Genomic DNA, 22,901 nt, shown 5'->3' with positions numbered 1-22,901 from the left:
TCGAGGTGCTCACGTATTAGTACCGTCAACCTCACGGTTTTTCCCAGAGCCGCAGCGGGACGCGGGTTGTGTTGTGCTCAGATGCACGTTGTGCGGACTCACCGGCTGGCACGCAGTGGAAGCCCACGGAGACGGGAACGGTCCTGGTCGCTGAACATCCTTCTACGCAATGTAGGACTGGCTCCACGGAGAAGCATTTTGCTGCTGCCTTCTCAAACGCAACTGGCTTCTCAATTTTGACAAATTTGCGCTGCAGCTTACAAGCTATAAAATATGAACTCTCTTAAAGCACCTACAGAATTTACATAAGTAACTTTTTGGACTAAATTTGTAGATTTAGCAACAACGAAGACTAATTAATGTACCAAGTGACACAAGCTGCATGAAACTAAATTGGTTGAAGTGAGTTGGTTTTTTGTCAGCGGCTTAGGCTGTGAGAGAATCGAGCATGTGGAGCACAGTCCCAAGGACAGAGGCTTGCCAAGTAGGATCTAGGTAGAACACAGGTGTCCAAATCCAAAAAGATACATATGAAAACCTTGGTCAACTGACACTCAACTTTACCCAAAGTTCGTTTTGGGGCAGTAGTGGCTCCTAGACATCCATATATCTACTTCTGCACTGTGCCTAGCGTCACACCTGCTTTGCCATGGCTGCGTAGCTTAGTCCTTAAGCCTCTGTGATCCAGGCTTTCCTGGACCAGCCCCCCCCAGGGAAACTTGATCTAAGAATATATTCCAAAAATGCCACCATGTGCCCAAAGGGTTGGGTTCCACACAAAATGCGGTGTACCCTAATGTTATCGGTACCTTCATGTTGTTGTTTTTATACAGGACCTGAACGGTAAAAAAAATCATTCCCGGGCTGAAGGGTTCATCTTCAGCCTGAGGAAATTAAAACAGGTATTTCCCACCTCAAATGCCCTCTAGTTTGATAGCCAGGGCTAGATTTTACTTTTTTTTTTTTTTTTTTTTGGTGTTCCCTGGGAAACTAAAAGCCTAGAAATAACAGAATGAAAATAAAGAATGAAACTATTAAGGATGACATAAAATGTCTTCTGTCAACAGTCAAACTACCTACTTTTCATACTAACTTAGCATCTTAGGGAGTTTTAAGTTTATAATTTTACCTGGAACACTCAAACTTCAGGTAACTACATAGCACATAAGAAGTTGATATAAAATCAGAACAAAATCAGAACTTGCAGTGAACTACCAAACTCAGGAAAACCAGATTTTTTTCTTTAGTCTATGGCCACTAATCACAACAATTAGAATCTTAGTTAGATAAAAAGTTAGAATCTTAGTACCTCCAGCACAGGGGTCTTCGGAGATGATCCAGGACTGACCAAAACTCACTGCATCTTTAGCTAAATATCCACTGGGCATTTGATATTCCCTTTCCTTCTCAGCATCGTATTTTCCGCAAATACCACATGTTTTTCCAGCCATCCAGAAAGCAACCTGAATCTTTGTGGAAACAAAAAAACCGATGCACTTAAATATTTCTCTTCTAAAAATAAACCCACTGAAAATAATTTAAAAAAATACCTCAAGTCTATGTCCATCATAATATAGTTTATCTATGCCATAATCCGGAGCTTTTAGTGACAACCCTTCCTTTTCCCTGCTGATCAGCATGCTTGCATCTGCAACAAAACAGAAAAAAGGGATTTCGTCTTTTAAAAGGAAGTTAGTGTTTTAGGGTCTCACCTGAACCAGTTGTTAAATTCCTGGGGACTTAATGCAGGCTCTAATGTATCTTGAAAGAGATGGGGCAAATGAGAAAGACCATTTCCTGGTCTTGTCCCTGCCCTGGAACAAGCTGAAGCCCCGTGACAAGGTGGCCGTGGCCAGGGGACATCTAGATGCTTGTTCTGTGGGTCTCTGTGATCAGCACAAGGTACCACAGCCCTGCGTTACTTGGTTTGTGCAAAGACACACACCATCAGGATCTCTTTCTTCGCTCATCTTTCTTGCCACCCTCTATGAAAGCTAGCATGAAGGTATGTTAAAATCACCTAATTGTTTCTCAAATTAGGGCAATCCTTATCTTGAAAGGCGTTTGCAGGATCACATCTTCTCCTTCTTTAAAAGGTCAGAAAACATTAAAAAAAATATGAAGATGAGTCTCTTACCAGAATTAGATGTGTATGGAACATCTGTTGGGGCTTGAACACCATTAATCTTCAACTGGATGAGTCCATTGGAAACATACATGTCAACCTCACTTTAAGTAAAGGAAATGAGTATAAACAAATGCTTCTCCTTCACCCTGCTCAGCTCGCAATTTCTAGCCCTGGTGGAACCAACACTGCAGGACGCTCGTATTGTTCTGGCATGAATCACCTGCAACACTTTGGGAGGGATTTTGAGAGAGCCCAGGAAAGCGTGCCGGGAGGAGTGCTCACAATACACCGTTCCCTGGCTTTAATCCTCTCTGAGTGGCTTGTGGCCACAGTTCAGGCAGGAAGACACCTGGCTACAGGGACCCTTGCTGCGGGACAATATCATTGCTGTTGTGTTTGCATAAACTGAAGGTATTTTGCATTTCAAAAGAAGATTTGGATTCTCTGCGGTGGTTCTCTTACAGCCTGAATAGTCTATGTATTGTAGTATTTTCTTCAGAGCAGTGTTTGCTCTAACGAAGAAATATGAAGCTCAAGCACATCAAAAGCACATCCATACAGTTGTATGAAATGATCAGGAATGATACACTGACAAGGAATGTCTTTATCACAAAAGACAGAGTCTATAAAACAAGCATCCTTCTGTTCTTCCACAAAACAGGTGCAGGGAATACTCGTTTCTCTCTGTTTCTCTAACATTATGGCACAGTTAGGGACACAGTTTTCAGAAATAAATAATTACTTGTAATGAAACCTTACAGATCAAAGCCTGTTTATGCGCTTTGAGGAATACTCCCTACAATGATTTTGGTATGCATAATCCCATACAATTTAGAGTATCAGACTATACTTTTATAGGAGAACCTGTGATGGCAGAGGTGATTGCTCCAAGATGAAACCATGTCTGTCTATAATTGATTTCAAATAGATTAGAACATTATGAACCAACTAAGGGATGACCTCTGGGATAAGTAATTCCCTTTTTAGCCATGTCCACTTCTCAACATCTCTGCTGAGATGATTGTGGGTGCTAATTAGTTCTAATTATTAGCTTAGTGTTGGAGGCCAGACTAAATGATTACAATAGTCCCTTTTGGATTTGTAGTTCATGTGTCTACCTAATTACTAAGAACTGAAATGAGATGGTTAAATGCTAACAAATTAATGAAGAATTTTGGGGAGTAAAGACTTTAGGTTACTGTGAGCCTCAGATATATTTCAGAAGCGCTTTTGAAAGACAAAGTCCCAAATCCCAGTGACATTCCTAGAAATCTTTCCATTGACATCAGCAATTTTTGCATGAGCTTTATGCTAGTACCAATCTGCGCGTCACATTTCTAGTATATTCAGTTTGTCATTAAGTTTGCAATTACTTACTGGCTGGCGAGTTTGACATTTATTGCTGTAAGGTCAGCAGACTCGTCAGGTCTTTTCATCATCACCAGGAATTTCAGTTCTGGACTACAGTCCTGCACCAAGACATGGTAGCAATTTGTAGGCATTGAATAGTTAAATTCAACTCCATTGAAGGTTGTGACCGTATTTTGGAAAACTGAACAACGAGCTGAAAAAAAATAATCAGTCAAAAGCAAACCTTTTGTACTTTATATAAGACAGTTATTCTATTTTAAATCTGTGATTTAAAAATAAATAAATAAAAAAGAACATTTTCTGGTTTTACTTATTCCCACGTAAAAGCAAAATGATTCCTTCAGATGAAGTACTGGATTTGTGGTAACACGAAAGCAAAACTTTGCGAGTCCCCAGACAGCAGCGCAACCCGCTCATGATTCAATCATTGTTTGAGATAAATACTGCTCATGGCAACTCTCTGTCGCCTTTTGGCTTTTGTAACTTTGTTGTAGTCAAAAAAATCAAAAGAATTTCTCAAATGTTGTTAACGATTCACATATCATTAATTCTAGAGGAAATTCACTAAAAGGCTGTTACCATTATTGAGTCATAAACAGGATTAGAAACAGTTAGAAGATGGTGTGGAAAAATAGCCACACTAGAATAAACTTCTTTTTCACTGTAACGGTATTTTGTTGGAAATCCTACTATCTCTGATTAGAAATCATTTTACAGCAATTTTAATTATTACGGACTAGTGTTGGTGTTTACCAAAGAAATATGCATAGGTATGATATTAGCCCACTGGTTTCAAGCAAAATGTGACTCCTTATCCCAGGATTACATAAAGCTTTTCGACTTAAAATTTACCGTAAGTAAGTATAATGCGATTAGCTCTTAAGACAGCATTAATGAAATAATAATCCCTTCAAAATCAAATGCAAGAGGTGAAATGAATGGGTATACTTTTGAAGCTGGTTTAGCTTCTACATAACAGCACTAAGCAAGCAGAGCACCCCAAATCTGAGGTAACTTAGATGTCCCTCACAAAAATTTTGTAATGTTTTTTTCTTCACAAGCAATCTCTGCAATGAAGCTGAAAAGGATGAATTTGGGAATGGAGGCATTTGGAATCACTATTTGGCATGGAAGTGCGTATTTACTCCTACTAATGTAAATTTCCTTTTCTTTACATCTTTGCAGCCTCGCAATTTTCGTACAGATGGGTTTATTTCTATCTGAAGTCCCACTGGCTTTTTAAGTGAACGTGAAATAATTTCAAGTTATGTCAAAAGTACAAATCATATTTACAAAATCTGGAAAGTCAATCAATGCTGATAGTTAATTGCTGACCTTTAAGGTTTTCAATGACTGAAAGTATTGCTTGGGAAAAGACATTCCGGTCAGGGGATGGTAGTGTTGAAATCGGTGTACCTGGACTTGAAGGGAATGGCAGGGGAAGCCTGATGGCTCTGTCGTAAATTGTGAGCTGAAAATCAGTCAGAAAACAAATATGAAGGTAAATGCAAAACACAGTGTAGAGATGAGATAGCATTTTCCTATAATGTTCAAAGAGCACTGTACCGACTGAATCTAAATTAGAATCTAGATTTAGGTCAGAGATAAAAATAAATCGCGTCTTCTGTCTACAGCATGAAATAGCTCTACCTCTGCAGTTTGACACATCTGCAGTCTATAGAATAGCAGTGCTATCAATGAAGTTTGATATTCACCAATTTGCATCTTTTGGGGGAGTTGTACGTGACATTTGCTCACAGTCCAAACAGTTTGCTTACCCTATACGTTGAGGGCTGCTCTTTAGCCATCATGCTTCTCTACAGCCTGGTTTTGTTATCTTCTCCAAGACACAGGAAAACCTATCGTCTTTTGAAGATTTGGGGAGGAGTGGTCTATTTAATAAGTAATCGTTAATGTGCTGTCAATCATGATGTTTGTTTTATAACCTGTTTCTTATTTCATGTGTTTACATGCTACATGAGGAAGAGAAATGTGTTCTAAGATATTTTCATAATGGAACCAGCTGCATGAATATAATGGCCTTGTGATGGGAGCTTCTTTATAGTTTAATAAATTTAATAAAAAAAAAACCAAACAGTGGGTAAAAAAAGCTATTAACCTTCGATTTCATGAGTACTGAATGCCTCAGGACAAAAGATAGTTACCTCAGGATAAAAGATAGTTACCTCAGGTAGCTTCAGGACCATATCGCAGGTTCTCGGAGATGTCAGAGCCATAACCAAGGTTGCCTGGTGAGAGGGATTATGCTGTTGCCTTTGGGAATACCCAAGCACATATGCAGCTCCTGGAATAAATGAGTAGAACCTGGAAAAGAAGTAAATGATTAAAATGAGCTGTCTTTTAAAAAAAATGGTTCTAATTTGTTCAGACCAAAATACCCCCATAAAGCAATATGTATTCGGTGTTAGCCACATTTTATATCAGGGTTTGGTAATACCTGGTGGTGTGTATGGGAGGAGAGGCGGGCAGATTTTAACTGTTAATGGGTGAAACAATCTTCAAGAGACTGGGTGGCAGAGTGACATGAGAAGAAAAGCACAGTCAGCTTGTTTTAAACACATTCAGAGTTAAAAAGTAGGCACTGGTTACATAAAAACTGAAGTGCTAAAATGCTAAAAAATAGATGACCTCATATTAATGTGTCAGTCCTGCAGTGGTAACTTTTAGCAAGGATCTTTCACCCACTAAAATTGTTGATGGGTTGACAGAGGGATCTCTGTGATTCCCTCACAGACTTGGGACTCAAATAGAGAAATACGTAAAATATTCCTTTAAAAAAAGGCATAGTCTCAGAGCAGAACAAAGGTGAGTTCTATAGCTTTGCTCCAGGATAGTGAATTGGATGGTTTCATTGCCTGTAATAAGGGCAGACAACAACACTTCAGGTAATTCAATCTAATATATAAAATTATCCTCTTCAGTAGCCATCTGTTAACCAAATCACCTGTATCCCTTTAACATGAACGCTTGTGTTACATGGTTATTTATGTAAGTGAGCTGTTGTATGTGTCTGTATTTTGATAGCACTATGAAGAAAGATTAGGCTTTGATATGGATCTCTATGTTATTGTGGGCAAATATAGGTATGAATGGAATGAATGAATGAATACAATGGATCCTATATGTACATGGATAGACACATATGTGAACTGAATCCAGCAGTTAGTTTTCTTACACCATCACATAACATTTGTTAGTGTGTGATAAGCCTTATAGGAAGTATTTGTATCACCTCCTTCAGAAGCTGGAGATAAGGTGCCTACGTTAGAACATTACTCTCCCCATACAGTCAGTGTAGGACAGACTCCTTCAGAGAACCAAGGTTAGGCTTCTGCTCTGAGCCTCCATCGATTAGGAACCATCAGGAGACCAATTTCCTAATTAAGGCATTTTAAATTAAAAGTCTACAATTAGGTGAATCCCATCATCTTCTTTGTTTCAAGCGGGTTTTTTCCACAAACTAAAGTGCACTGTGCTTTGAGGGAATGAATACACAGAAAAAACAGACGTGTAATCTGATTTTATAATATCACCTTGACTAAGGGGAATTTTCCCAGCCCAGAAGTTGCAGAACTGAATCTCTAATTATCCGGAGCATTGACACAGGTGAATTTTCCAAAAACTAAAGTAAAATCTTACCATTTTGCAGTTGTTCGGACTGTTGAAGGTACTTTTGGCCACTCCAGCTTCACCTGCACAGCTGGATAAGCAGCAAATTGCCCTGTTGCAATCTGAGTAGCAGTCTGGTAGTCCTGGCAATCTTTACCCCATTTAACAGAACCCTAGTAGAGGGGAATATATATATTTTTGTATAAAACATAGTCAGATAATTATATTTCGTTTATGTTTAAACTGATCGTTATTTTAAACTTACGGATACTTTATGGGAATTTATTACTGAAGCATCAGCACAGAGTTTCCATCTACTTGATCCTGTGATGCTTGAAACAAACATCTGTATCCTCGATCTCGTGGGTTGTGTGTCCGTGTACAGTACAAGCTGTAATCCTGTCGGCTGCTCGTTTCTGTGGATGGCATGAAGGACTGCAGCCAGTACTGGTGGCTTGCTGTCTCCCAGGAATTTAGGCTTAAGTCAGTAGAGAGGAAATGGAGACCAAAGACATAAACAAAGCGTTAAAATTACTATATTAAAACGACAGGTAAAAGGTATTTGCAAAGGAAAAGTTTAATTCAAAAAGTCTTTTTATGTAAAGTATGGGACAGCATCATAGATCATCGCTCGATCTATTCAGTTCATCTATAGTTTTGCCACAGTCTTTTCAGGGAGAGCTGTCGCGACCTATGTAAGTAAAGTACAACAGTAGTGTTGGGAATATTTTTTGTAAAGTAATTTCAGTGTAACAAAAGGAAGTACGGAGTAGGACCCTACTGCATAAAGAACCAATCTTACCAATCTCTGGGTTAGCTAATAGTTTTTTTGATAAAATTCGTTTAGCCACCTGTTTAAAACCATGATAATTTGTGTTGACAGAGGGATCTGTTCAGTGCAGTCCAAAGTGTGGTACTTGCACGAGGTCCCGTTCAGAGTCAGAGCCTTGTGGCCGGCAGCAGCATCTCCTCCGGCTGTGACTGTCCTACCTGAGCTGTGGGACAGGAGTTTCCACCTGGCCAGAGGAGAGCTGCAGGCGGGGTGAGCCGTGGGGCAGCGGGTCCTCCCTGTGCTGCCAGTTCTGAGTGACAGAGACCCACAGAAGGATTAGGCGAGACAGAGCTGGCGAGGGCTTAGGGGGAAATGGGGAAAGAGCAAGGCAGTGGCTGAGGAAGAAGGTGTATGTGGTGAGAGCATTGGGGAAGACTGGGAAGAGTTCAGGGAAGTAGTAATGTGGTGAAAAGATGGACAAGAGAAGTGAATTCAAGTTACATGGAAACAGGTGAAAGAGAAGGTAGATCTGGTTGCCTTTTTTCCACAAGTTACTTGCATTAACAACTGAGAGCTGCTGGTGCAGAGGGGCTGCCCCGGCAAGGTAAGGTCTACTGTTTTGTAGGCATGTAGGTCATTGTCCGAAATGTGTGAAATTTTCCTTTGGTGAAAGCTGCTTCACGTTCCATCAGTTCTTACAATAGTTCTTACAGAAGGACCAGGTACCATTAACTATGTACCATGCAGTCATTCCTGAATAAACACCTGGATTGCTCTGAAAGCTGGAGCCTTACTGCAAAATCAAGGTCTTCTCAAAGGCCTTGTATGGTCCTGCTAACATGAACAGAAGTACTTGGCAGTGAAGACCTGAACTTTTTCAGAGAGCTACGCAATGACAAATGTACCTGAAACCAGTTTCTGATCAAGCAGGTCAGCATTTGTAAAGTTCTCCTTTTTATAGTGAATTATGTTCTGAGTAACACACATTTCAACATATACAGCAATACATTCCAGTTTCATTAATTACAGTATAGAGTGAATCTTAAAAAAACATTCAATGGCTATCCAATGTGCTCACCTTTATAAAACAAGAAACGATTCATTTTCCTTCTATATATTATCTACTATGCTAAATCACCATATTTTTCATATTCTGTTATACGGAATAGGAATATACAACAACTGGAAATCCAAAGTAAATGGTTTTATTTCTTGTAGATTAAGATGCTGACCTGAGATATGGCTCCAGAGATGCCTTCATCACTAGCTGAAGAATAGGAAGAGCTGATGCTGCTGTTCAGGGCTTGCCTTCCTGGGTCCTGCAAAAGCAGAGAATCACCTTGAAGCAAGTGGTTTACCATTGGAAGTTGTTGCAGAATTATTTTCTCATATTTTTATTCTCGGAGAACTAAGCTGTAGTTGCAGCAAAGCTAGTGAGGGCAGTTGTAGGCCCTGCTCACAGTATAAGCGATAAATGTACCTGTTCTTCTGCTGGCTTGAACCAAAACCGGTAAATAGGTAGATTTGCCTGTGAAAAGAGATAGTATGTAAGAAGATCTAAGAGAAGACAAAGAACTAACTTTTGACAAATGCATTAAAAAGTTCAGTATTGAGTATGGAAAAAACGCAAAAGAAAATTAATTCTTTTAAACATTTTTGACTGAAATCTTCTGAAATGTGAAACTTCTGAACTGAAATGCTTCAGAGAACCAGAGAGGTTAAAAAAGGGGAAAAAGCTCTGCGAGGCAGTTTCCTTATCCATCCCGCAGCAAACAACCACCCTCTAGAGACTGTTTTCTCTTTCTTTGGCCCATGCTCTGTGGGCACAATTTCCCGATGTACAAAAACATTCGCTACAAGAAATATAAAAATGTCCCACCTAGGGGAATTACCTGTTGGTTGGAATATTCACTGTTCCCCCTGCAGTGCCTGTCTCCAGAGTGGTCTTCTCCACTGCTGCTGCTGCAGATTTTACTGCTAGCAGAGCTGCTGCTGCTTCTCCTGCCACTGCTGCTCCTGCTGCTGCCGCGCTTCTTCCCAGACTCATGTATTTCGTCTTTCTTATGTTCATTTCCAGGCTCTTTGCCATCAGCAGAGGAAGCAGTGGAAGAAGAGGATGAGCTGGAGAAGGGGGTTGCACTGTGCGCTGCCCGGAGGTCTGTAACTGCAGTCTTTTCTTCTCTGTGAATCCGTTTCGTACGGCGCCGTGTTTTATTTGCAACCTCCAAAAACAGTTCAAAGCATTGTGAATTTATAGCTTGTTCTGTAACATTGCTGTGGGTGTCAGGCAAGCTGCTCACCACAGGCTTTCAAGGAAATACAACTTCCTGGCCCCGCACACTGCAGAAGCTGCACCAGAACTCACCTAGACCCATTCCTCCCAGCCAAAATCCGTGTTTTCCCATGTCAGTTTTCCACACTGGAAACCCGTGCCTTCATTTATAGGGAAATATTTACCTCTTCGGTGCTCAAAGTATCTTACCTTGAATACATTTTCAATGCCTAGAATCTTCTTCAGTTTCGCTTGTATGTCCTTATACAGAGATGTCTCATCCTCTTCCTTGGACCCTGAGCTTCCTACCTCCATTATTTTGGAAGCTGCTTTGGATCCTGCCTGAATCTCCAGCTGTATTTTGTCAATATCAGCATCTGTGTGAACTAAAGTCAAGATACTTATGTTCCAGGGTTCTGCTGCTTGAGCAGCATTCACAGAGATTGACAGAAAAGCTTGTTGTCATGACTGTACCTGGCTTCAAAACTATTTTGGCTTCAAGTTCTCCAGCTAATTTGTGCAGAAAGGTTTTTCTTAAGAAAGCAGAACTTTGTGACTTTAGGCTGAGACAAGCAGAACATCCCAAACTCTCAAATTTTCTACAGAAGATGCGGGCGTAAGATCTTCCTCCTACACTGTGGTGATGTGCCTCTTCTGAACCATGCTGGTATCCTTTGGATATCACACTAGGAATGTTGCTTTGCTGCATTAAATAAAAATATGGCAAATAAAGATATTTTCCACAAAAAATTGTCACAGTTCCTAAAAATCTTTCCTCCTATTAGTGAAGAGAATGATGACAGTCCTGCCTAAGTAAGGAAGCACTGCTTAAAATTAGACATCCAAGCACTGGAAGCAGTGGAGTTTCCTCCAAAGTGCCCTGTGGAAGAGGACATCTCTCCTGCCCAGCCTTTCCCAGGCAGTGTTTCACAAACACACTTCCCAATGAGAACCTGCCAGGCTCTTTGGAGGGGATATTTCTCTGCATCAGTTTTGGGCTGCTAGCCCTCCTGTTTCCCAGGCCAGCCTCAGAAGCTGAAGAAGCATAAGAGAACAGGCTTCTGCAGTTCCTATATGCTATATGCTGCCCAAGGGCCATGTTTTCCACATTGCTCTGGCTGGGAAAAAAAAAAGGGATATTGTACAAAGGATATGACTTTCACACACCCTCCCCGTGGCTGTAAAGAAGTAGGAAGACGTGCTGTCAAAGGAACCCTACCCGCATGAGATGATGAGAGTGAGCAGACTGTGAATGATCATGTCTTGAATGCACTGGGACTTACGTTAGGCTTGGTTTGGGATATGTCAGGCACCTGTTGAATCTCACAGTTTCTGTGTGTGTGATCTGGTGAGCCAGCTGCTGTGTTGGAGGTGCTCAGCCCCTCTGAGGACCTGTCTGTTCTCTACCTGTCTGCAATACAGATGGTGAGACCTTACCTTCCAGCTGCCAGGTCTCGAAGATCTTTCTGATGGCTGAAATGGCTGGTCAGAGATACTTGGTACTTCTCCGTTGGGGAGAAGCTGGGATTTCTTTTCGGAATCTACTTTTTCCATGTTCCGTGAAATAGCATAAACTTCACTCCTGTGGAGGTGATAAATGGCACACAAGTAGCATCTGATTTTGCTTACCTGTCTTTGCTGGTGCAAAAAAGACAATACTAAGCTTTTTGTGGCTGCCAAGGTACGGCAGAGCCTAACAAAGAATTGTATGTTCATGATTTTATACCAGGGAGCTCCCAATCAGTAACACGTAACAAGCAAAATGGAACAAGCTCTTCTGTACCTCACAGCTGCGAGCTCAACCTCCTGATGGCAGGGAGGCATTTCAATCTTCAGATTTTTCTCTTTCATATTTATCCTGGCATCAAATTTCATTGTAGTGTTGGCACTCAACTCTGCATGAAATTCAAGACCACTCTGAAAGTATTGTGTATTAATCCCCATCATTGCAATCATATGAAAATGTGCCCTGAAAGAGTGGAAATAAAAACATGCATAATTACAGATTAATATGCACATATTTAGCTTTGAAATGCAAAATTACATTTTCATGCTGTTCTTTTTATTGTAAGAGGCACTAATGATGGATAAAGAGATATATCATATAACATGATAAAAAAAAGCTGAAGTGCCACTGGAAAAGGCGAAGGGATTTATCTGATAAACAAAGCTGATGTGGACCCTCTCACTGCTCTGTCACTGATACATTGCTTGAGGAAAAGCTAATGCCAGAATCTCTTCTACCTTCAGATTGTGTCTAGTTGTTTATTAATATTATCACTATTATTATGATAATTATTACTATTACTGTTATTAGTAGTGTTCCATTTGCTTTTGTGGATCCAGAAGCACTTTCCTTTACCTCCTCAAATCCCCCCAGCTTGCACCTGGTGGTGACGCAATTCTATGTTGAACTTGTAAAAACCTTTCCGTATGTAAGCAAATATATCTTCACAGCTTACTACCTTTAGTCACTGAACAGATACAAAAGTGAGCATTTTTGGCAAAGGCAGAACAGCGCAGCATGCTGTGGGATACAGTGCACGTTGCTACGTTTGCAGGGTCATAAAGCATCGGGTGATTGTGTTACATTCTCACACCTTCACTGCTCTGGACTAGCACAGCCGTCCCAAGTCTGGGACAAGTAAGATCCCTAGATAATAACATACAATCACATATCTATTTCAAATATAAATATAAATGCTTGTGTATGTATGTGAAAATATACGTCATTTTTACTTTGGCTTGATGTCAGCATGAATATCCATGTTGGTTTCCAACAACTGTGAAGGTCTAAAGTTGTCAGGTAATGGTGGTGACATCTGTATATCCACTGCAAAAGACAAACAGGAGTCGTATGAACAGAGAAACAATAAATGCTGGAGATAAAGTGTTTTCAATAAGCATAGCAGTTAACACATGGGCAGTGCTTTTACATTTTGAAATACTTTACGTGATAATTTAAAGATGGCGACTCCAAACCAGCGTTATACAAATATGTCCAAGGTGAAGCATGCTAATTACTTCTCAAACCCTTTGGAGGTAGCTGAACACTGCTGTTTCCATATTACAAGAGTATTTTTCAAGATTATAGAGAGATTTAATTTCAGACCCACAATTATTGAACATCCCAAGCTCACCGTCTGCTGCAGCCTGGGCCAGCGCGGCGCCGCACAGACTCAGCTCCAGCGGCACACCGACCACCGTGGGGACAATGTGCCGCAGCTCGGCCACCATCGCCGGCAGGGTCCATTGACCTGAAATGCCTCGCTGGACCTCTTCCACCACTTTTTTCACCACTGGCTGCCAGTTTGATGATCCAGTTAAACTCTGAAAACAGAGAAATAGGTTAGGCAAGTAGGTAAGAAGAGATGGGGAAGGGAGGTCATTCAGCATCACAGACAAAAAGACAACAGGCGTGTCAGTACCGTCATGGTCTGCTGAATGGCATCTTTATCAATGTCAGTAAAGGCGATCTCTTGGCCCAATACTTTGACATAAGCAGACATCAGAGCGTCTTCAGGAGGCAGTTCTTTCCATCCCAGAAGCTGCAGTGTTAAGGAGAGATGGGGAGAAAGAAAAGCAGCAGATAATGTTACTTCAAATACTGTAATGTATCAGCAAAGAGTAGATCTCATCTGAAGGGTGCTAACCATGGTTCCTTAGCCAAAGATTAACAGACATCTCACAGGTCTGAACCAATGCAGCCTTTCTTATGTTGTGTAACTGACTTCAGTGGGAATTCTCCCACGTAAGGGATGGGGTGAGGACTGGATAATTTCTGCTGCTCTAAGTAGTAGGTGACACCTAAGGACTCATAGACAAAAATCTTATTCAAGAATCATTTTAAAAGAGAAGTACAACCACTTGCTGTGTTTTAAAATGCACTTTAAAACACATTGATTTTGGCTATCAGCGTCCTCACCATCTTTTGTACCGTACATTAAGGGCTGACACACATTGAATGAAAAGGTAGCATCTGTGGACAGCGTAAGTACAATGTAAATACATCTTTCCATGATCAAACAGGATGACTGACTCCTTTCTCACTGGAACATCAAAGGGACGGCTCGGCGTGTGGGTGATGCAACCCTGGCGCTGGCGGGAACTGTGTATTACAAACAGGTCAGAAGGGTGCGTAGAGACATACCGTTTTACCGAGTTCCTTCAGTGTCTTGTATGTATCATACTCGGCAAAGGGAATATTCTGCTTCCTGATAAGCTTGGTTAGGCCTTGTGACCGGAGAGCCACCTGTCCGAAACAGAGTAAGGTGTCACAGCCCAAGTACAAGAGAGCCCAGGAAAACCTTTGTACCTAGTATTACACTCACTGAGGCTGCTCTAAATATGTGCTTCGTGAAGCCATTGCACTTATAAGGCTGTGTCTACCTGGCAGATGGCTGCAGGCTATGGCTGCAGATGCTGAGGACGTGCTGAGCCAGCTTTGAATTAGTCAGCAGGGATAATTTTAGGGCAGCACAGAGCTCATCCCAGGCTGCAAAGCTTGCCCAAGAAGCCTGCATGCTGTTACATGGAGCTTCATGCTGCCTCGGCTGCACTGATGGCTGAAATTTAATTTCAGATGCTATTTCCCTGTACTTATGCAAAATACCCTGGATGCCATGCAACTTTAGGTAGGCAGATGAATGTTCTGCTGCGTAAGCTTTCCTCTGCTCTCACAGATTTTCATGCCTATACTGAATATGTTCATCGATGATGGTATGTGTCAAGAAGCCCAAATAAAAGAGGGCGGCTAAGTAAAATCCTAATAATTACCTAAATTTTCTCTTCCACATCTGCCCTCACAGCCAGAGATGGAGTTAAACACTACATCATAATCAAAATGGCTTAGAAAGTAATACTATCTGTAGCTGACTCGGATCTAGCTGGCTGTTTTAGTGAAATACTTACCTCGATAATATCTGTTGCAGTATTTGCATAATATCCTCTTACTTTTGTGATTATATCGGATGGAAACATGGTGCTGGGACTGTTCATTAGATAGACCCTCCAAATGGCACCAGCCTGATACTCAGCTATCACAGGAATAAAAGGCAGAGATTTTGGTTAGGGTCTCCGAGGTGTCTGGTGCACCTAAGCCACCTCAGGTACATGCTGTAGTAGATCACAAGGTGTTCTGCCAGGATTCAGTCCCACTGGTCCTCAAGTTTGCAACCTCAAGAGGAGAACTTTGTTCTAGTGCAGAGTCAATACAACCGCAGTGACTGAAGGAGGAGGCCTAAATCCAACTGCAGGCTCTGCTTTCCCCAGCAGATACCCATAAAGCAGTAGAACACCCTCAGGGTCTTTTGCATCTTAGAAGGCTCTTGTGCTTTTTCTGTTTCATGAGTGCACTAAACTCATAGCCCGTGATTGGATTTTGGATGAAAATCATGGAACAAAATGGAGGCATTTGGCTACGTAAGCTGAAGCAGTGAACAGGGCACCTGGTACTCACAGGAGTAATCGCCGACATGAATGACCTTGCTGTAACGATAGCTCAGCCTGTCAAGTCTGGGGCTCAGTAGTTTAATGGCAATGTTGCAAGCAGCAGATCTGGGTAAAAAAGAGTTTAAGTCATATGAAGATAGCAGACTGACCAAATTCTAAGAAAACTGCAAGAAAAAAAAATCACCATTTGCTACTAAAAAATGTACTTCTTCCTCTACTTACAGATTATAGAGCTGTGGGATCCTGCCTACTGCCAAAGCCTTCATGTGTGAATATGTGAAACTGGCTACTTGTAAGCTGGGCTCCGTCAGCAGCGAGCTGGCCATAGCTGTTACAGTTGGAAGAGCAGGCTTAGTTTCGAAGAGGACAACACAAGCCACCATTCGGACGTTAGGAGCAAGTGTGTTGTCCATAAAGACCTGGAGGGAGATCTCCCTTACCTAGAGGAGGAAGATACAACGTGTGAGTACCTCATAACTTCTCAGTAAGAAGTGGTTCCTAAACCATGCACGTGTGATCCGCACTGAATGGAGAACAAAACACAAAACAGAGACTTGAGCGTGGGACCTGTCACTGAAAATGAAGATATGGCTGGGTGCACAGTGAACAGGGCTGGAAGAAACAGCCATTAGTAATGGGCCCAGTGTTACAGCAATTAAAGCAACTGCTTTCCCAGGATATCAGCAGGGACGGGGTGATGTCAGGAATTTGTACTGTGGAAAAGAGGAAGACCGGTAACTGAGAAATCTGCCCAGAGTTGCTAACGTTACTTGATGGCTTTATTATTCCTGAACCACTACGTCAACCCAAATCATACTCTCTAAGATATTTTTAAAATAAGAATTTCAGTTACTTTTGCCGGGTCTTTTCTGGCAATTTTCCTCAAGGCCAACACAGCATCAACATGAATTCTGTTTGGTAATGAAGCTGCAGCCAGGGAAAATGTTGGCAAAAACTTGAGGATGCGTTTGATACTGGCCGGCTCTCCTGCGTTGCCAATGGCTTTCAGGGCCAAGGCCATGCCTTTGGCATCACCTTTGCTGGTGGCTTCAGTAGCGAGGTCGTGGAGTGGCTGAAAACAGAGCAGACTGTGTTAATCTTATCAGGTAACGATCTTGTAATAATGCATAAAAATATAGGTTGCCATAGCAAGCAGAACAACTACTGGTGCAGAGCCCCAAGCAAAACTGTTCAGATTTTTCTCCCAGGAAAAATCTCACCATCGTTATCAGGATGCCAAACGTGGAACGTACAGGCAAACTTGGTTTTCTCCTTCCACAGTGTGGTAGTTGATTTTAAATTGTGCCTGAGCCCGAGCGTAGGAGATAATCCTGGGGAGATGCCTGCGCCAGAGGGTGTGTTTCAAGTTGAAGAGCAGCCCCGAGCTGATGCTGGGTTTGGTGGTTCCCTGGGGCACCTCCAGCAGCCCTGCCAGCCTGCAGCCCCCAGGGTCTGCACAGCTGCGGGATTACACTTGCATGTCTTTCACTTCCTAGAGCGATAGGAAGTTTACTTAAACAGTTTTGCCATTCTGAGGGGACCCTTCTGGCAGCTTGCCTTTGTTTCGCTCTTTTTCGGAAGATTTAAGCACACGTCAAACACCAGCAGGCCATCTCGGTGCTGTGGTCCTTCTGAGAAAGGACCAGAGCTGCCTAGTCCCAGGACGATGTCCTGAATATTTCTGACAGTGACATGTAATTATGTAGCAGTCCCTCTTTGTAAGCCCTAACCTATGACATAGCTAGAGCTTTGCTTATGTTCACACTTTAGTGCCCTTTTAATAGACTTTTTTAAGTACACTCTACCTAATATAAAAGTAGAGAGAAGAATCATAATTATTTTGCTTTAATTCTAAATTTGTCATACCTAAACTCAGTTTCAGGTTGTTTACAGGATCCATTATCCCCACGGGCTTCTGCCACTTAAATTTGAAATTCTGAACTGTTAAGACCAGATTTTTCAAAGGCATCAGCTCGGTGTTTCATTCTCTCTTTGCCATTTTGCAGGCAATCACAGCTAAGAGTGAAGCCTGTAAACAGCGAGTTACCTAATTGCCAGCATTGTGAGAGCTAAATTAGAGGCATTTTTACAAATTTCTTCACCCCTTATGAATCAGAAAGGAGAGTCACCTACCTGAAGAAGTTCATTTGGACAAAGTGAAATCTGAGCACAGTACTTATTTACCATGCTACCGTATCCCAGGTAAACAATTATTCGATGCATTGATGCTTTCTGGATTTGGGGACAGGTCAGAAAAGTCTGCAGAAGAAAGAAGTCTTTAATGTTTCTAGTAATTAGAGCTGGTATTTAGTGAAAATTACATTTGAGAAATAAATAGATAAAATTGCTTTGGATTTTTCCGGAATATTTTCAGAAGTTAAAGCTAATGCTAGTCATTCAGCTACAAAAAAGTAAATAGACTCACTCCAGTTGTACAGTATGTGCCTTAGATTTTAGTTACATTATATTATTTTCTTAAGTTTGTCTATTTTTTTTTATTTTTATTTAGTCAAAAATAAATCAATAGAAATTTTCTTAGGATTTGTGGGGTTTAACATCAAATATCAAAGCCGTTAAAAAATTTTGGCAACAAGTGTTTGGAAACATTTTCTAAAGCATTTCCCATTTTTTGTTAATACCTTGCATTTTACAAATTTAGAAGGAAATATGTTGCATCTTTCACTTACAATCCTGTGAATTCACCTTTAAAAAGGAGTGAGAAGGAAATAGAAGGAAGAATGATCTGTACTCACTGAGGCAACTTCTAGGGTTTGTTTGTTGGGTGTAACAAAATGGAAGGCGAGAGGGAGAGTTGCAGCTGCTTCCCAGATGTTCAGCTTCTCATCATGAATTTTTTGCTTCAGGAATCTGAATGTGTCAGTAGCTCCAGCAGCACAGATGGCACTCAGGAACCAGTGCCTGCCAGGGAGAGGAGGATTCATTATCCCCATCGCCCAGTATGCCTCTGATCGGAAATCCTGGCTGAAGGCAATACTGTTACCTGTAGGGAAGTTCATGGGCAAATTGCACCCACAAAGACTCAATTTGGCCAAGGGTCACTATACGAAAAAGCTGGACCATTTGTAAGAACTTGGCTGAAGCTTCTTTAGTGGCTCCTTCCTGGTTATTCTGAACCAATTGCCGCAGTGTTTCTGTTAACTGTGGGGAAAAAAACAGACAGTTGGAAGGATTCACGTCTAAAACAATTATGTGATAATCTGTTAACCTTATAAATAATGAAAGAGTATGAAAAGCAAGCCTCTAATACCTGTAAATCTGGATTTTTAATCCGTATTAGAGGAATTGGCATCTGGACTAGCTCTCCTGCGAAGTGATAACGAAGACTCCCCTGGTTTTGCAGCTGAGTTTTTGGTGCACTGATGGAAGTCCTTTTAATGTCGACCAAAGACAGTTCTTGTCTTCAAGGGAAAGAAGGAAATGCATCAGTAGCCTTTAACCACGTTGTGTGTGTGGAGGACACGTACAGCGGTCGGAGCAGACTGAGGACCCTTGCATTGACCACAAACGGATTGTGCGCTTCTCCATCTATGCATGGCTCAGGATTACCTGAAAATGTTTCAGGACTGGCAAGAGCTTTTGTTAGAGTTTGCCAAAGTCTCTGAGAAGTTGGACAAATTTTTCAGGTGCCTCAGCAAAACCCCCAGACAGCAGGACACGGGACCTGACCAAGCATCCTGAGGGGTGTATGGTGCCTTGGCCCGTTGCAGCCCACAGGCCAGATGCTTCTTGTTAACTCACAAATCAACAGTAAATATGTTTTAGGCATCTCCTCCTGGCTGTGAAAATCACAGCTATGCTAAGGACATGCACGGTGCCTACCTTGCCTCTGTGACTGCTGCCCCGTTGGGTTCGTTGAAGGGAGAGATCTGGTACACCTGCTTGGATGTAGCAGACGTCATCAAGGCCCCGCTGTCATCATACTTCATCTTGTAAGTGAACATCACCGTGCCCTTAATGTTTCTGGCTTTCTAGAAGTGCAAAAAGACCCACTCAGAAATACGAATGGGTTAAAGTTAATTAGCACAGATGAGCCAAACTCCCTCCTAGCATCAGTGTGGTGCACGAGTGTTTATCAGCAGCTTATACCCAAGCGTGGCATTAGGGCTCCGTGCTGCTCCTACCAGGGGGCAGGTGGGGCAGGGGCGGATGTACGCCATTCCCATGTTCTTCACCGCTTTCTCCTGGCAGTCCATCAGGTCCTTGCTTTTGGAAATGGTGGCACGGTTATTCTTGCTGTCATCCTGGATAACATATCTGGTTTGGCAGATGCCTTCAATCCCAGCCTGTGAGTGTTGATTAAACACAATGAACTTTCCACTTGAAACAGCAATAAATAGGTCAAAGAAAATGGCCTGGGAAGCATATGTACAGGCAAGTTACTATATAACAGTAAAATGAGAATAAAAGTAAAATCAGAATGGAAAAAACAAACCTCCTGTAGTTCATACACATTCTGTGACTTTTTGATGGTCATCTGCATCATGTTCAGAATCCCTCTCACGAGGTTAGTGCACAGGATGGGACAGTCCTCAGGGGCAAAAATACTTCCAACCCTTCCCTCAGTGTATTCAAACCTAAAGGCTTGGCTGAAGCATGCAGCAATGGTGTCTGTGAGTCTCGGAGATGGACTGAAGGGGTCCGTGGGCCAGAAGCCATTGAATTCCTCCAGCTTTGGTGATCGAATCTGTGAACAAAATTAGGAAAGCATGCATCCTGTTCACCATCAGTTTGAAATAGTGCAGTAACAGGGAAACTGGGCACTTCCAGTCCATGGCCAGACACAAGCCACTTGTCCAACAGCACAGGAACCATTTTCCTCCTTGGACTCCTATGCTGGGCCTAGGAAGCATCCTTGAAAATGCAATTTCCATGAAGGATTTCTGCCAGAAAAAATGAGATTGTGCAAGCGGCATTCAAAACTTCAGCAGGTCTGGTGGAACTTGCTGGGTGAGTGAAACACCGGCTGCCAGCAATCTGTACAGAAAGGATACTCGTCCGTTTTCCACAGATGCCCAGTGAGATCTCCCGTCAGTCTGCAAGGCGGCCAAGCCATTGCTCAAGCTGCCTGCCTAAACACATGGGGACTATTTTGGTCCTGCTGCTCCGGGTCCAGCACATCCCAGAGCGCCAAAGCCGCGGCACAGCCGATGGGGAAGCAGAGATGACCGCGGGACCTCGCACGGGAGATGGCCCAGCAGGATCTGACGTCTCTTTCTTTGGAAGCAGCTGTCATCATTTTGAGTTTATCAAGCTGTAAAGCTTGCACACAAGTCCTTGACTGCTACCTAGTGGGAAGTGCGTGCCTGCATGCGTATATGTATCTAGTCACATAGGCATACACGCACACCTCCCATCCTCGTACATAGAAGTACACGTTCCTGCGTAGAGGGAAATGGTGTGGTTTTAGTGCTCTGTTTTATTTTAGGCATTGATAATCAATGCTGCAAGGGTGGCTTGCCTCTGGTCACGTCTTCTCAAATTAAATCCTACTCAAGACTGCGGTCTGCAATTGCTGAAGTTACAGCAGCTCTAGCGAGGTTACACAGAGCCTGCCATTGCAGCAGTGTGTAAAGTTTGATAATAGTATTCCTTCATACTGTTTCAGTAATACCTGCACAGGATTACAGATTAAGTAAGCTCCTAGGATGCACACTAAGTGCCCTCTTACAGCTTTCTCCCCATGTGGTGTCTCCTAGATCCCTTTTTTTGTGGTCTTTCATTCCATGCCAGTGTTTTAAGCTGTTTGGTTTAATCTTTTCGCTTCCAGATCTGGTATCATTATGCTAAGCACAGGCATTACCATTAGCATTCTTCACATTTGAATTAATGCCTATGTGAAGAATATCAAAGGGAAGATAATGGAGGCAGATGGGACTTTCTTATGTCCCATATCTGAATTCAAGAGCTGAGCTTTTCTCAGGCTATGGACCAGGTTGAAAAAAATGGACATTTCATACTTGAATTCTCATTTTCATACTCGAATTCTCATTTTCATACTCAAGCTTAGTGTTGCCTTAGTGAAAACTATCTTAAGGACATTTCTTTAAAGCATCTGCCTGCCGTATTTCTGCATGATGAACCTAAGGCAGTTTTATAACTGGAGCAGCTCTGGCTCCCTCCCGCAGAGGTGTGGGCTGAGAGGGAGCCAGCGCTGCTCTCTGTAGGTCACTACCGTAACCCAAAGCAGTTTGGCTACAGCTGCAGACACCCCAGCGCTGCCCTCGGCTCCCCCCAGCACGGCACGGGTGCAGAGCTCAGTGCCCGTGTCCGCACCTCTGCCCACGATGGGGAAATCATCACTACCTGAGTGAAGCTGCCTGGTCTGCCATTAGGCTTACAGGCGTCATCTCGGCACCGGGAAGCTTGTGTGTGAGCTCTGCATTTTTTTTTTTTGTCGTTTATTTTACCAGCCCTGGAGGTATGAACTGAACGTCGGTGGCTGTGTAATGCAGGCGGGTGGGTGGGTTCCCATGCCCGTGGTGATTTACCTGGAGAAGGTGGTCGCTGCGCGACACACGGCTGATCTCCAGCTTGCAGGTCAGCCTCACCCCCGCCATCGCCAGGCCTCTGCCGGGCAGCCCGTGCAGGATGAAGCTCTCGTAGCCATACAGGTAGGTCTTGCCGGTATGGAAAACAGGCTCTATTGAAAAAAAAAATATAACAGAAACACCGCCTTTGCTATGACTGTTGTGATGTTACTCACAAGAACCACCCCAGCAAAGAAGGGTGAGGCTGCTACTGCCAAAAAAATAGGTGCAAGCAGTGGGGAAGGCATGGCTGTGGGGGAGGGCAGCGCGAGAGCAGCTTGGTGGGGATGGAGCGCACTTACCGAGGTCCTGCTTCTGGCCCCCTGTGTGGGAGGAAAGAGAAGGATGCGTGAGAAAGCCCCCCATCTCTGTGGGCATTTTACATTTATTATTCATTTACTCAGTGCGCTAATGGTTGGCAAACAACCAGCAACGGGCTCCCAGGGTGCACCCCACACCCCCGGGACACCAAGCCCGTGCCAGCCCCGCTTGCTAGCTGCTGCTTGCTCAGTGTTCCCCCTGCTGCGAAGCTTAGGCACAGAAATCTAATAGTTTACAGCCAAAGTCGTAAAAGGGCTTCAGCAAATTGAGCTGTAAATATCCCTGAAAGTCCCCAAGGAGATGCAATTCCCTCAGGACCGCAGTGGCCGTCACAGCTCAGTGGTGCTGGTAAAGCTTCGACTTACCCACGAGGGCGAGCACCAGGGCCAGGATGAGTCCCCTCATGCT

At 42.7% G+C, this 22,901-nt stretch overlaps 1 protein-coding gene across 2 annotated transcripts in view; it reads right to left on the bottom strand.

Moving 5' to 3' along the window:
- LOC141747840 (vitellogenin-2-like) overlaps positions 1–22,901 on the bottom strand; it is a 23,269-nt gene extending 368 nt beyond the window's left edge. Inside the window, exons 1-34 of one of the 2 annotated variants that reach the window (XM_074598659.1) lie at positions 22,859–22,901; positions 22,475–22,495; positions 22,134–22,285; positions 20,078–20,329; positions 19,767–19,928; positions 19,465–19,613; positions 18,893–19,043; positions 18,626–18,783; positions 18,378–18,543; positions 17,758–17,883; positions 16,478–16,696; positions 15,847–16,064; positions 15,632–15,729; positions 15,085–15,209; positions 14,324–14,425; positions 13,602–13,721; positions 13,314–13,503; positions 12,913–13,006; positions 11,957–12,142; positions 11,611–11,755; positions 10,648–10,876; positions 10,384–10,559; positions 9,794–10,123; positions 9,382–9,429; positions 9,134–9,220; positions 7,395–7,607; positions 7,160–7,302; positions 5,686–5,824; positions 4,835–4,970; positions 3,506–3,692; positions 2,138–2,229; positions 1,551–1,648; positions 1,310–1,469; positions 103–264 (exon numbers count right to left, since the gene is read on the bottom strand). In XM_074598659.1, the coding sequence (XP_074454760.1) occupies positions 103–264; positions 1,310–1,469; positions 1,551–1,648; positions 2,138–2,229; positions 3,506–3,692; positions 4,835–4,970; positions 5,686–5,824; positions 7,160–7,302; positions 7,395–7,607; positions 9,134–9,220; positions 9,382–9,429; positions 9,794–10,123; positions 10,384–10,559; positions 10,648–10,876; positions 11,611–11,755; positions 11,957–12,142; positions 12,913–13,006; positions 13,314–13,503; positions 13,602–13,721; positions 14,324–14,425; positions 15,085–15,209; positions 15,632–15,729; positions 15,847–16,064; positions 16,478–16,696; positions 17,758–17,883; positions 18,378–18,543; positions 18,626–18,783; positions 18,893–19,043; positions 19,465–19,613; positions 19,767–19,928; positions 20,078–20,329; positions 22,134–22,285; positions 22,475–22,495; positions 22,859–22,898 (5,074 nt within the window). In that variant the 5' untranslated portion in view covers positions 22,899–22,901. Of the gene's footprint in view, positions 1–102; positions 265–1,309; positions 1,470–1,550; positions 1,649–2,137; positions 2,230–3,505; positions 3,693–4,834; positions 4,971–5,685; positions 5,825–7,159; positions 7,303–7,394; positions 7,608–9,133; positions 9,221–9,381; positions 9,430–9,793; positions 10,124–10,383; positions 10,560–10,647; positions 10,877–11,610; positions 11,756–11,956; positions 12,143–12,912; positions 13,007–13,313; positions 13,504–13,601; positions 13,722–14,323; positions 14,426–15,084; positions 15,210–15,631; positions 15,730–15,846; positions 16,065–16,477; positions 16,697–17,757; positions 17,884–18,377; positions 18,544–18,625; positions 18,784–18,892; positions 19,044–19,464; positions 19,614–19,766; positions 19,929–20,077; positions 20,330–22,133; positions 22,286–22,474; positions 22,496–22,858 lie in introns of those variants that run through there. The other variant, XR_012588825.1, reaches the window with a different exon arrangement.

The sequence above is a fragment of the Larus michahellis genome, chromosome 8 (assembly GCF_964199755.1).
Source record: "Larus michahellis chromosome 8, bLarMic1.1, whole genome shotgun sequence".
NCBI classification, from domain to species: domain Eukaryota; kingdom Metazoa; phylum Chordata; class Aves; order Charadriiformes; family Laridae; genus Larus; species Larus michahellis.
Note: the sequence above shows the minus strand (reverse complement) of the source record. Positions and strands in the feature narration are given on the sequence as shown.